The sequence below is a fragment of the Mercenaria mercenaria genome, chromosome 17 (genome assembly GCF_021730395.1).
Source record: "Mercenaria mercenaria strain notata chromosome 17, MADL_Memer_1, whole genome shotgun sequence".
In the NCBI taxonomy this organism is placed as follows: domain Eukaryota; kingdom Metazoa; phylum Mollusca; class Bivalvia; order Venerida; family Veneridae; genus Mercenaria; species Mercenaria mercenaria.
The window spans coordinates 20,674,267-20,688,380 of NC_069377.1; the positions used below are offsets into that span (position 1 = coordinate 20,674,267).

The 14,114-nt window shown below is 38.0% G+C and overlaps 1 protein-coding gene across 1 annotated transcript in view; it reads right to left on the reverse strand.

Moving 5' to 3' along the window:
• Positions 1 to 14,114, reverse strand: part of LOC123536061 (xanthine dehydrogenase-like) — an 85,725-nt gene that overhangs the window by 18,529 nt on the left and 53,082 nt on the right. The window contains exons 25-27 of the mRNA XM_053529220.1: positions 11,851 to 11,960; positions 11,435 to 11,548; positions 2,670 to 2,831 (exon numbers count right to left, since the gene is read on the reverse strand). Of these exons, the coding sequence (XP_053385195.1) occupies positions 2,670 to 2,831; positions 11,435 to 11,548; positions 11,851 to 11,960 (386 nt within the window). The remainder of the gene's footprint in view (positions 1 to 2,669; positions 2,832 to 11,434; positions 11,549 to 11,850; positions 11,961 to 14,114) is intronic.

Sequence of the window (14,114 nt, forward strand, 5' to 3'; positions counted from 1 at the left end):
GTTGGTTGGGAAAACAGCTCTGTCTTACACAGGCAGACATGTTAGATTATTTTTCGTGCCTGTCACGTTCAAAATAGATCGTGGAGACAAATAGATTTGGGTATTTCCTGGCATTTTTTTATATAGTTTATGACGTCATAATAGTGCCAGAATTATGTGACGTTATCTTAGTGCACGCTATTTTAGACACGATCTATTCCCGGCGCGTGCTCGGACAAACGTATACTTTCCCCGCTAGGTAGGCAAGAATTGCTTATGTTTCTGTCCGATACAATGAGATTGCAAAAGGCGTTATCCTATGAAACCACAGTTTAATAGGAATACCAGTCCAGCAGTATGATGGGCATCGGTCGAGCATTGTGAAGTTTTCAGTACTATGTTGTTTAACTGACACTGAAACTAATTAAAACGCCATTCAGTTCGGCAGAGCGTATATTTTCCAACATTGGTTTTATACAAACAAACCTCAAGTTGGAACAAGAAAACTCATCCAAGGCAAGAGAGAAATATATTGGTAGCATTTTAGATGAACGTAATAAACTATATATAAACTAATATATATTTGACGTTGTGAATTTATTGTTTGAACAATGTATATATTGTTTGTAACATGTTTGTATCCACTGCCACTGATTTATGTTTCCAGTTATCAAATTCAGGTTTAGCAGTATGTCATCAAAATATAAAAATATTTGGTAATTTCACTAAACAAACAATTAATCTTTACCAACAATCTATCTGTCCATTACACGTTACACCAAACTGTCACGTACGACTGGATTCTTAAATTATTTTCAAAAAGTTGTCTCCCTTTACAAATGAATGCAATTTACAAATGAATGCCATTTGTAAAGAAATAAAGATTGCGTTTCACCTAGTTATGTGAAATTTCAGCACTGGGACATTGTTGCAAATGCATCTTATAGTTCTTTGATAATGGCGAGTTTTTGTAAAACCATTGTAAACTTTTTTTTAAATTTCCTTTTTCACACACAAATGTTCTGTTTATAAGTGAGTCAAATAAAAAAATCGACGGCGAAAAATCCGATCACAATATCATATAAATAATACGACACTGCGACCGGATTTCTGGTCATCGTTTTTCTTTATTTGACTAATGTCTAAACAGTACATTTGTGTAAAAAAGGATTTTTGAAAAAAGAAATGTTTACACTAGACCAGTGCCTATATGTTTCATAAGGGACCGTACAACATAGGCTGACTGACCGATGAATTTCAAGAAAACCCGCCCGCTTAGTTCAATAGGGAGAGCGCCGATCTACGGATCGCGGGGTCGTGTGTTCGAAAATCGGGCGAGCCGTATGTTTACCGTGAGGATTTGATAAAAATTATTCTTCCTCCATCTTTGATTCATGTGGGGAAATTAGCAGTTACTTGCGGAGAATAGTACACTGGTTAGGTTAACTTCCCGCCGTTACATAACTGAAAAAACGGCGTTAAACCCAAAACAAACGAACAAATCAAGAAGGATTTTGCTAGACTGGTCCAACCATTTGTTGACACTATACCAAAATCACAAGCGTTTAGACCGTGCCGAAAAATACTGAAAAACATAAAACAAATTGTAATCCAAAGAAAATATCTGAGTTGCTCACAAGCGAAGAAACTTGGGTTTATTGTTTTGAGCTCCAGCTACACATAAAAACAGGCAAGGCTGGTCATTGCAAAAAGGACAAAAATTGCTTAGAAGGTTGTATATGTTTTTTCTTCACTTCTATTGATTTTACTACTTTCAAGTGCCAAAATAATTCTATCAAAATAGATCCCAACGCAAAGGTTTGAAAAGCATACAGCTTATTCAATAACATATGGTAATGCGTCCTTCCACAAAGATAAATCTTAAAACAAGAAAAGTTTATTCAGGTTGAGAACCCATCTTATTCTCCCACCTAAGTCTTGTGACATTTTTTTTCTAGTTCCGTTGCTAAAGAAAATGTCAGAACTATGTCAGAAATAAACGCTATGCCATTAAAGTTGTGCTGAAACATTTCGGTCATGGACAGCAAGACTCCAATTTAAGTGTGTTTCATTGCAAGAAGAATAAACTGAAGGGGATGACGTAAATTTGTCTTGATTTGAATGACAATATTAAGGCTTACCAGGTCCAGTAATATTTTTCGTAATAAATTAAGTCATTTTAACATATAAAAATAGTCTGAACATTTTCTTCTCACTTGAAAGCAGTTTCCCTTTTGCAGAATAAAAATGTTCAATTTCAATAAGATGTCTTCCTACAAACATTAAAGTACATTTATCAAAGGCACATAGATATTAGAATTTTTGTCATATATCAAGCTAGAAATCATAAAATAATCTATTCGTATGTGTTTTATGCTTTATTATGATATCATTCAAATTATTGGAATTGATGAGCGAGCTAAATAGATCCTTGGGTATCAAATATTAAACAAAATGCATTATAATAAGATGTAATTTAAATGTTTAGGTACCAACTATATAGGCAACATCTAATGTTACTTTTTTTCGAGTGTCAAATATTGTTTCTTTTCCATTTTATTTTAACTGACAGGCATCAATACCAACAGCAATAATCAAATTGCTGAATAGTGTTGTAAAGGATCTGAATATTTCGTATTAAAAGACATATAATAATTTTCGACACATAAATAAACTACCTAATTGTTTACCTTTGTATTCAATCCCTGTCCCATTTCCACAGCCCCATGACTGACGGACACAGATCCATCCCTGCCATGTACAGAAACAGTCACCGTGTACATGCTATATGCCCATGATAGTGCAAACTTTACAGGGACAACAGCTAAAGATTTTTTCTTCCAACGATTGTCCTGGAAGACAAAACGCAAAAAACGGTCAGAGAAAATAAGTAAACATAAAGCAGATTCTGTAACTAAAATACAAAATTGAAATATGCACTGCTTATTTCAGATATATGTGTAGTTATTTATTACATAAACTGCATCAAAGTTCACAATCGGAAAAATAAAATTGATAAGAAGACAGCCTTCTAGACAGGACATTATAATACTCAAAGAAAAATGAAATGATATACTGCCAGTCGTTTCCAGCTAAATTCAAATGGGCAGTTCTTATTTCTACTTCTTTTTATTCCATAATTTGTCTTTGAAAGGCCATTTCTAATATATATTAATACACATATAATGACAAAGTCTGACAATAAAAGACACATCTGGTTGTTTTAAGATGTTACTATAGCATACAACAAGCTGCGTAACTCTTGTTGAGAAATACGTTAAAAATGGAGGTGGCGCTATCCGCAAGCAAATGTTTACAGCGATAATAAATTAATATAGGAAACGAATCAATATAAAGTTATTTAGCTGTGTGATACTGATATTATGTTGTAAAATAACAAAATTTACCTTACTATCAATCAGGGTTAAAATTTGAAAATAATATTTTGAAAATTGTGTGTCTACCAAGAAGACTCTTTACAAACTACAGAAGCTGATTAGTAGCGCCACATACTGCTCAATCAAAGTAAAAACTAGCGCCACATACAGCTTTGTCAGAGTAAAAACTAGCGCCACATACAGCTTTGTCAGAGTAAAAACTAGCGCCAGATACTGCTCAGTCAAAGTAAAAACTAGCGCCACATACTGCTCAGTCAAAGTAAAAACTAGCGTCACAAACATCTCAGTCAAAGTAAAAAGTAGCGTCACATACAGCTTTGTCAGAGTAAAAACTAGCGCCACATACTGCTCAGTCAAAGTAAAAACTAACGCCACATACAGCTTTGTCAGAGTAAAAACTAGCGCCACAAACAGCTAAGTCAAAGTAAAAACTAGCGCCACATACAGCTTTGTCAGAGTTAAAACTAGCGCCACTTACAGCTTTGTCAGAGTGAAAACTAGCGCCACATACTGCTCAGTCAAAGTAAAACTAGCACCACACACAGCTTTGTCAAAGTAAAAACTAGCGCCACATACTGCTCAGTCAAAGTAAAAACTAGCGCTACATACAGCTTTGCCAGAGTAAAAACTAGCGCCACATACAGCTTTGTCAGAGTAAAAACTAGCGCCACATACAGCTTTGTCAGAGTAAAAACTAGCGCCACATACAGCTCAGTCAGAGTAAAAACTAGCGCCACATACTGCTCAGTCAAAGTAAAAACTAGCGCCACATACAGCTTTGTCAGAGTAAAAACTAATGCCAGATACTGCTCAGTCAGAGTAAAAGCTAGCGCCACATACAGCTTTGTCAGAGTAAAACCTAGCGCCATATACAGCTCTGTCAGAGTAAAAACTAGCGCCAGATACAGCTCAATCAGAGTAAAAACTAGCGCCACATACTGCTCAGTCGAAGTAAAAACTAGCGCCACATACAGCTTTGTCAGAGTAAAAACTAATGCCACAAACTGCTCAGTCAGAGTAAAAGCTAGCGCCACATACAGCTCAGTCAGAGTAAAAACTAGCGCCACATACAGCTCTGTCAAAGTAAAAACTAGCGCCACATACTGCTCAGTCAAAGTAAAAACTAGCGCCATATACTGCTCAGTCAAAGTAAAAACTAGCGCCACATACAGCCCACTAAGAGTAAAACTTAGCGCCACATACTGCTCAGTCAAAGTAAAACTTATCGCCACATACTGCTCAGTCAAAGTAAAAACTAGCGCCACATATTGCTCAGTCAGAGTAAAAACTAGCGCCACATACTGCTCAGTAAGAGTAAAAACTAGCGCCACAAACATCTCAGTCAGAGTAAAATCTAGCGCCACATACTGCTCAGTCAAAGTAAAAACTAGCGCCACATACTGCTCAGTCAAAGTAAAAACTAGCGCCACATACTGCTCAGTAAGAGTAAAAACTAGCGCCACATACTGCTCAGTCAAAGTAAAAACTAGCGCCACATACTGCTCAGTAAGAGTAAAAACTAGCGCCATATACTGCTCAGTCAAAGTAAAACTTAGCGCCACATACTGCTCAGTCAAAGTAAAAACTAGCGCCACATACTGCTCAGTCAAAGTAAAAACTAGCGCCACATACTGCTCAGTCAGAGTAAAAACTAGCGCCACAAACATCTCAATCAGCGTATAAACTAGCGCCACATACAGCTCAGTCAAAGTAAAAACTAGCGCCACATACTGCTCAGTCAGAGTAAAAACTAGCGCCACAAACATCTCAGTCAGCGTAAAAACTAGCGCAACATACAGCTCAGTCAAAGTAAAAACTAGCGCCACATATTGATCAGTCAAAGTAAAAACTGGCGCCACATACTGCTCAGTCAGAGTGAAAACTAGCGCCACATACTGCTCAGTCAAAGTAAAAACTAGCGCCATATACAGCTTTGTCAGAGTAAAAACTAGCGCCACATACTGCTCAGTCAAAGTAAAAACTAGCGCCACATACAGCTTTTTCAGAGTAAAAACTAGCGTCACATACTGCTCAGTCGAAGTAAAAACAAGCGCCACATACAGCTTGTCAGAGTTAAAACTAGCGCCACATACTGCTCAGTCAAAGCAAAAACTAGCGCAACATACAGCTTTGTCAGAGTTAAAACTAGCGCCACATACTGCTCTGTCAAAGAAAAAACTAGCGCCACAAACAGCTCAGTCAAAGTAAAAACTAGCGCCACATACAGCTTTGTCAGAGTTAAAACTAGCGCCACTTACAGCTTTGTCAGAGTGAAAACTAGCGCCACATACTGCTCAGTCAAAGAAAAAACTAGCGCCACAAACAGCTCAGTCAAAGTAAAAACTAGCGCCACATACAGCTTTGTCAGAGTTAAAACTAGCGCCACTTACAATTTTGTCAGAGTGAAAACTAGCGCCACATACTGCTCAGTCAAAGTAAAAACTAGCACCACACACAGCTTTGTCAGAGTAAAAACTAGCGCCACATACTGCTCAGTCAAAGTAAAAACTAGCGCTACATACAGCTTTGTCAGAGTAAAAACTAGTGCCACATACATCTTTGTCAGAGTAAAAACTAGCGCCACATACAGCTTTTTCAGAGTAAAAACTAACGCCACATACAGCTCAGTCAGAGTAAAAACTAGCGCCACATACTGCTCAGTCGAAGTAAAAACTAGCGCCACATACAGCTTTGTCAGAGTAAAAACTAATGCCACATACTGCTCAGTCAGAGTAAAAGCTAGCGCCACATACAGCTCAGTCAGAGAAAAAACAAGCGCCACATACAGCTCTGTCAGAGTAAAAACTAGCGCCACATACTGCTCAGTCAAAGTAAAACTAGCGCCATATACTGCTCAGTCAAAGTAAAAACTAGCGCCACATACTGCTCAGTAAGAGTAAAAACTAGCGCCACATACTGCTCAGTCAAAGAAAAACTTAGCGCCACATACTGCTCAGTCAAAGTAAAAACTAGCGCCACATACTGGTCAGTCAAAGTAAAAACTAGCGCCACATACAGCTTTGTCAGAGTAAAAACTAATGCCACAATCTGCTCAGTCAGAGTAAAAGCTAGCGCCACATACAGCTCAGTCAGAGTAAAAACTAGCGCCACATACAGCTCTGTCAGAGTAAAAACTAGCGCCACATACTGCTCAGTCAAAGTAAAAACTAGCGCCATATACTGCTCAGTCAAAGTAAAAACTAGCGCCACATACAGCCCACTAAGAGTAAAACTTAGCGCCACATACTGCTCAGTCAAAGTAAAACTTATCGCCACATACTGCTCAGTCAAAGTAAAAACTAGCGCCACATACTGCTCAGTCAAAGTAAAAACTAGCGCCACATACTGCTCAGTCAGAGTAAAAACTAGCGCCACAAACATCTCAGTCAGAGTAAAAACTAGCGCCACATACTGCTCAGTCAAAGTAAAAACTAGCGCCACATACTGCTCAGTCAAAGTAAAAACTAGCGCCACATACTGCTCAGTAAGAGTAAAAACTAGCGCCACATACTGCTCAGTCAAAGTAAAAACTAGCGCCACATACTGCTCAGTAAGAGTAAAAACTAGCGCCATATACTGCTCAGTCAAAGTAAAACTTAGCGCCACATACTGCTCAGTCAAGGTAAAAACTAGCGCCACATACTGCTCAGTCAAAGTAAAAACTAGCGCCACATACTGCTCAGTCAGAGTAAAAACTAGCGCCACAAACATCTCAGTCAGCGTATAAACTAGCGCCACATACAGCTCAGTCAAAGTAAAAACAAGCGCCACACACTGCTCAGTCAGAGTAAAAACTAGCGCCACAAACATCTCAGTCAGCGTAAAAACTAGCGCAACATACAGCTCAGTCAAAGTAAAAACTAGCGCCACATATTGCTCAGTCAAAGTAAAAACTGGCGCCACATACTGCTCAGTCAGAGTGAAAACTAGCGCCACATACTGCTCAGTCAAAGTAAAAACTAGCGCCACATACAGCTTTTTCAGAGTAAAAACTAGCGTCACATACTGCTCAGTCGAAGTAAAAACAAGCGCCACATACAGCTTGTCAGAGTTAAAACTAGCGCCACATACTGCTCAGTCAAAGCAAAAACTAGCGCCACATACAGCTTTGACAGAGTTAAAACTAGCGCCACATACTGCTCAGTCAAAGAAAAAACTAGCGCCACAAACAGCTCAGTCAAAGTAAAAACTAGCGCCACATACAGCTTTGTCAGAGTTAAAACTAGCGCCACTTACAGCTTTGTCAAAGTAAAAACTAGCGCCACATACTGCTCAGTCAAAGAAAAAACTAGCGCCACAAACAGCTCAGTCAAAGTAAAAACTAGCGCCACATACAGCTTTGTCAGAGTTAAAACTAGCGCCACTTACAATTTTGTCAGAGTGAAAACTAGCGCCACATACTGCTCAGTCAAAGTAAAAACTAGCACCACACACAGCTTTGTCAGAGTAAAAACTAGCGCCACATACTGCTCAGTCAAAGTAAAAACTAGCGCTACATACAGCTTTGTCAGAGTAAAAACTAGTGCCACATACATCTTTGTCAGAGTAAAAACTAGCGCCACATACAGCTTTGTCAGAGTAAAAACTAGCGCCACATACAGCTCAGTCAGAGTAAAAACTAGCGCCACATACTGCTCAGTCGAAGTAAAAACTAGCGCCACATACAGCTTTGTCAGAGTAAAAACTAATGCCACATACTGCTCAGTCAGAGTAAAAGCTAGCGCCACATACAGCTCAGTCAGAGTAAAAACAAGCGCCACATACAGCTCTGTCAGAGTAAAAACTAGCGCCACATACTGCTCAGTCAAAGTAAAACTAGCGCCATATACTGCTCAGTCAAAGTAAAAACTAGCGCCACATACTGCTCAGTAAGAGTAAAAACTAGCGCCACATACTGCTCAGTCAAAGAAAAACTTAGCGCCACATACTGCTCAGTCAAAGTAAAAACTAGCGCCACATACTGGTCAGTCAAAGTAAAAACTAGCGCCACATACTGCTCAGTCAGAGTAAAAACTAGCGCCACAAACATCTCAGTCAGTGTAAAAACTAGCGCCACATACTGCTCAAAGTAAAAACTAGCGCCACATACTGCTCAGTCAAAGTAAAAACTAGCGCCACATACTGCTCAGTCAGAGTGAAAACTAGCGCCACATACTGCTCAGTCAAATTAAAAACTAGCGCCACATACAGCTTTGTCAGAGTAAAAACTAGCGCCACATACTGCTCATTCAAAGTAAAAACTAGCGCCACATACAGCTTTGTCAGAGTAAAAACTAGCGCCACATACCGCTCAGTCAAAGTAAAAACAAGCGCCACATACAGCTTGTCAGCGTTAAAACTAGCGCCACATACTGCTCAGTCAAAGCAAAAACTAGCGCCACATACAGCTTTGTCAGAGTTAAAACTAGCGCCACATACTGCTCAGTCAAAGAAAAAACTAGCGCCACAAACAGCTCAGTCAAAGTAAAAACTAGCGCCACATACAGCTTTGTCAGAGTTAAAACTAGCGCCACTTACAGCTTTGTCAAAGTAAAAACTAGCGCCACATACTGCTCAGTCAAAGAAAAAACTAGCGCCACAAACAGCTCAGTCAAAGTAAAAACTAGCGCCACATACAGCTTTGTCAGAGTTAAAACTAGCGCCACTTACAATTTTGTCAGAGTGAAAACTAGCGCCACATACTGCTCAGTCAAAGTAAAAACTAGCACCACACACAGCTTTGTCAGAGTAAAAACTAGCGCCACATACTGCTCAGTCAAAGTAAAAACTAGCGCTACATACAGCTTTGTCAGAGTAAAAACTAGTGCCACATACATCTTTGTCAGAGTAAAAACTAGCGCCACATACAGCTTTGTCAGAGTAAAAACTAGCGCCACATACAGCTCAGTCAAAGTAAAAACTAGCGCCACATACTGCTCAGTCGAAGTAAAAACTAGCGCCACATACAGCTTTGTCAGAGTAAAAACTAATGCCACATACTGCTCAGTCAGAGTAAAAGCTAGCGCCACATACAGCTCAGTCAGAGTAAAAACAAGCGCCACATACAGCTCTGTCAGAGTAAAAACTAGCGCCACATACTGCTCAGTCAAAGTAAAACTAGCGCCATATACTGCTCAGTCAAAGTAAAAACTAGCGCCACATACTGCTCAGTAAGAGTAAAAACTAGCGCCACATACTGCTCAGTCAAAGAAAAACTTAGCGCCACAATTGTACTGGCTTCAGTCAAAGTAAAAACTAGCGCCACATACTGGTCAGTCAAAGTAAAAACTAGCGCCACATACTGCTCAGTCAGAGTAACAATGTAAACTAGCGCCACATACATCTCAGTCAGTGTAAAAACTAGCGCCACATACTGCTCAAAGTAAAAAACTAGCGCCACATACTGCTCAGTCAAAGTAAAAACTAGCGCCACAATACTGCTCAGTCAGAGTGAAAAACTAGCGCCACATACTGCTCAGTTAAAGTAAAAACTAGCGCCACATACAGCTTTGTCAGAGTAAAAACTAGCGCCACATACTGCTCAGTCAAAGCAAAAACTAGCGCCACATACAGCTTTGTCAGAGTAAAAACTAGCGCCACATACCGCTCAGTCAAAGTAAAAACAAGCGCCACATACAGCTTGTCAGCGTTAAAACTAGCGCCACATACTGCTCAGTCAAAGCAAAAACTAGCGCCACATACAGCTTTGTCAGAGTAAAAACACGCATATGTTCAGTTAAGTAAAAACTAGCCACATACAGCTTGTCAAGTCAAAACTAGCGCACATACAGCTCAGTCAAGCAAAACTAGCGCCACATACAGCTTTGTCAGAGTAAAAACTGGTGCCACATACTGCTCAGTCAAAGTAAAAACTAGAGCCACATACAGCTTTGTCAGAGTAAAAACTAGCGCCACATACAGCTTTGTCAGAGTAAAAACTTCAAAAATGTAATGATCATGAGAATGATAAGGCTGGTTCAACAAAGACACTGGCTTCTTATAACTACATAGAACTACCTTTGTTCATTTAAAAGACAAATTAATTTTCGAGTCCGCAAGTACAGGTTTACGACGAACGTCAGGCGCCAGATCTCAATACTCATCTGAAGTATAGTAAATTCTAACACGATCCGCAGCAGTTGCTATATAAACATATAGCGAAATCGCCTATACATGAATCTACGATAAAATATAGCTCTTCCATTCCGCCCTACGATTGTAACACGACTGAGATTCTACTCTGCTTCCGTTATATACCGACTAAATACTCGACTTTTTCAGTGTTATGTAGTAGTAATAAAAAATACATCAAATTTTCTGAAACAAACAATATCTAACTGATGAATTTATTTGTTTATATTTTACCGTAAGAATATGTTTCAGCCCGGTAAGTTTCAACTTCAACACCAGTGCATCTATGTCTGGTCGTGTGTGTAGTTTACAATTTCTGCGTTGTAGGCACCACAAATGTCAACTAGATTCTACTTTGACAGTAAATAAATTATAATTAATTTTCCAATCTTCCAGACTCAAGTTTTTACGTGTTTATATGCCGCCGCAATGTTCTGGCGTGTATGTTTCAGTGCCATCATGTAGGTGACGTGTACTATTTTTAGAAACTGCATATATAAACCTTGAATTAAGTATTTACCTCTGATTTCTATATCCGACCTTTGATGTTATTGAAAATAACATTTTTACGGCAATAACTACTTAATACTTTAAGTAAAATTTAGATCTACTGAATATCGGAAAATTCCGTTTGATGCAACGCTTTCCAATCGTGGGGAGGTTTTTATAATAGCATATGGCCAGCCGAATGACAATCGCGCTAAAATGTAGTGCTGTAAAATGCGAAGAATTTACGTGGTTAGAATCGAAATAATAAATATGTTCCAATAATTTTATCAGTAAATAAAATATGGGCAGTCGTCCGGATGCGAATATTAAATCACTCGTGCTACGCACTCGTGATTTAATTATTACGCATCCGAACTCCTGCCCATATTTTATTAACTGATAAAATATAGGCACATATTTATTATTTCTTAAGTAAAGCTTAAAGTAGTAGCATTTACCTTGTTAAAGAATGTAAATAGCGACTGTCTCGTGTTCACTTGTGCTGACGTCATCAGTTCTGTCATGACAGCGCCGATGTTGCAATGCGTAAGAACCTCACCAACAAGTGTCTTCTAACGAAATAAATAGAATTCTTGTTTTTTTTTCTTTCTTTTTAAATTTCAATGTTTGGAATATCATGTAAAATTAGTTATCATTAAATGATAAGTTTTTGCTTTCTTTTGAAAGATATTAGCAAACGGCGTACTAGTTTTCATTGGCATCATTTTTACAAGAGATATGAAAAACGTTTGACTTGCATCCTTTATGTAATTTAAACTTTATGCACTAGATCTACTACAAAATAATCTATTACTTAAAAAATCTATACGATTTTCGTGTACTCTAGTGCTGTTATACTGTTCGTAACTCTTACTTGTCCCTCCTGATAGAAGTTGAGCTGCTTGACTGCTGCCGGGTCTTTATTTAAACTTCGCGCTATCTTCTCCATCATGTTTTCTATCGCCAGCACGGCTGGTGCCGATACTTTATTGTAAAACAAAAACATGTGTACATTCTTTATCGTAAATGTAAACTTTTGTAGATTTTGTTGTTAATATTGAATATTTGTTGATACTTTATTGTGAAATGTAGACTTCTTAACATTGAACATTTATTGTGAAATTATTGTGAAACGTTAACATCTTTAGATACTGTTGTTTTGTTGATACATATTGTGAAATACTGTTGTTACAACTGAACTTTTGTTGAATGTTTATCTTATAAATGGTACATATCTAATGACATTTAAAAATATAAATATTTGTTCACTTTTTATTAAGGGTAAATGCCAAAGTTGCCTATATATATATATATATATATAGGGCAGACTTCCTTTGTATACTGACTGAGAATCAAGTTTAATACGGAAATATGTATAAAAATCATAAGTACCGGGGCTTGATCTTGAATTATCTGCCCTTGAAAGTAGATTTTTTCAGTATTTTCCGACTTTCAAGGGCAGATAATTCATGACCAAGGCTGAGTTCCTATGGTTTGTTTTATTTATATTTTTGTTTTTGATTTGATTTTCTGTCAGTAAAAAGTTTAAAGAAGAAATTTTTTCTGTAAGAAAACTTTTGCCCCATGTCAATTAACTATGAACATGACAAAACGATACGGCAAAGTTCTGGTCTTTCCCATGGACAGAATTTCTTTAAACTTTGTATACTGACTGCAAATGAAGTCTGAAACAGAAATAAAAATTAAAATGCACAGTTCTTTAGCCTTGATCTTGAATTATCTGCCCTTGAAAATTGGATTTTTTTAGTATTTTCTTATTTTCAAGGGCAGATAGTGCAATATCAAGCATGGGTACCTGTGATTTTAATACATTTTTCCTTTTTAAACTTGATTCTCCGTCAGTACACAAAATTTAAAGAAATTCTTCCCGTAGGAAATTTTTTGCCAACATACATATAAGCATTTACCTATAAAAACATGTGGCATTTACCTTTAAAAACAGTACTGAAAGAGAAGCATGATGATAACAAAAGTTAAATAATAACTTTGACCAAATCGTTCCAACAATGACGAAAATGTCAAGTAATATTAAAATCCCTTCATGTATGACAGTTATTGACCATACTAAAACACGCTATCGACATTTGACCTCCAAGTGTGACATTGACTCTTGAGCTAGGGGTCTGGGTGTTGCGCATGACACATCGTCTTATTATTGGGTACATTTGCGCCAAGTAATATTAAAATTCCTTTACGGATTGTTAAGTTAAAGACCGGACAGGAAAAAAAAATTAGCCTTTGACCTCCAAGTGTAACCTTGACCTTTTAGCTTTTCGGTCCGGGTTTTGAGCAAGACACGTTCATCAAGGGGAATATTTTTTGCCAACTCATATTTAAATCCAGTTTTTCATGACCAAGTTATGGACCTGACAGGAAACAAACCCTATTGACTGAGATCTTCAAATGTGACATTGACATTTAAGCTAGGATTCTTGGTGCTGTGTACGATATGTCGTCTAATTATGGGAAATATTTATGCCGAGTAATGTTGTAAGCCCATGATGGATGACAGTTCTGGTCAGGACACGAAACACATCCTGTTCATGCCATGTTAACATCAGACTGCCAAGTGTGACCTTGACCTTTGAGCTAGGGGTCTGAAAGTTGTGCATGACACATTGTCTTATTATGGGACACTGTTGCATCTCAAAATGGTAGCAACGCATTTTTGTAGACTACCTTATTCGGCCGAGTTTTGGTAATCACTACCAAAATGCGTTCAACTCAACGCAGTTTACAAAACTGTAGTACCAAAATGCGTTGGATATGTACACATCCAACGCAAAACGGTATTAATAATAATCTCCTGATTTACAAAAAGAATATTTTGTGACGAATGGACAATACTATTGATGGAACGTATAGTCGCTCATCCGACCTTGACCTTCTGACCTTGAAAATATAACGGCCCTACATTCAGTCAAGCAGGACCATTGGAACACACGTGAGAGAGGTGAATGCAACTCTAACTTTGACATTCATCGAAAGATTTTGAAGGAATTTGGTACAACTGTTCACCACAATTATTTGTAATTCACAAACGCTCATAAGTAAGTATAGACTGTTTGAGATTAAAAAATTCATGAGATTCACGAGGAAAGGTAAGATAAGACGGGT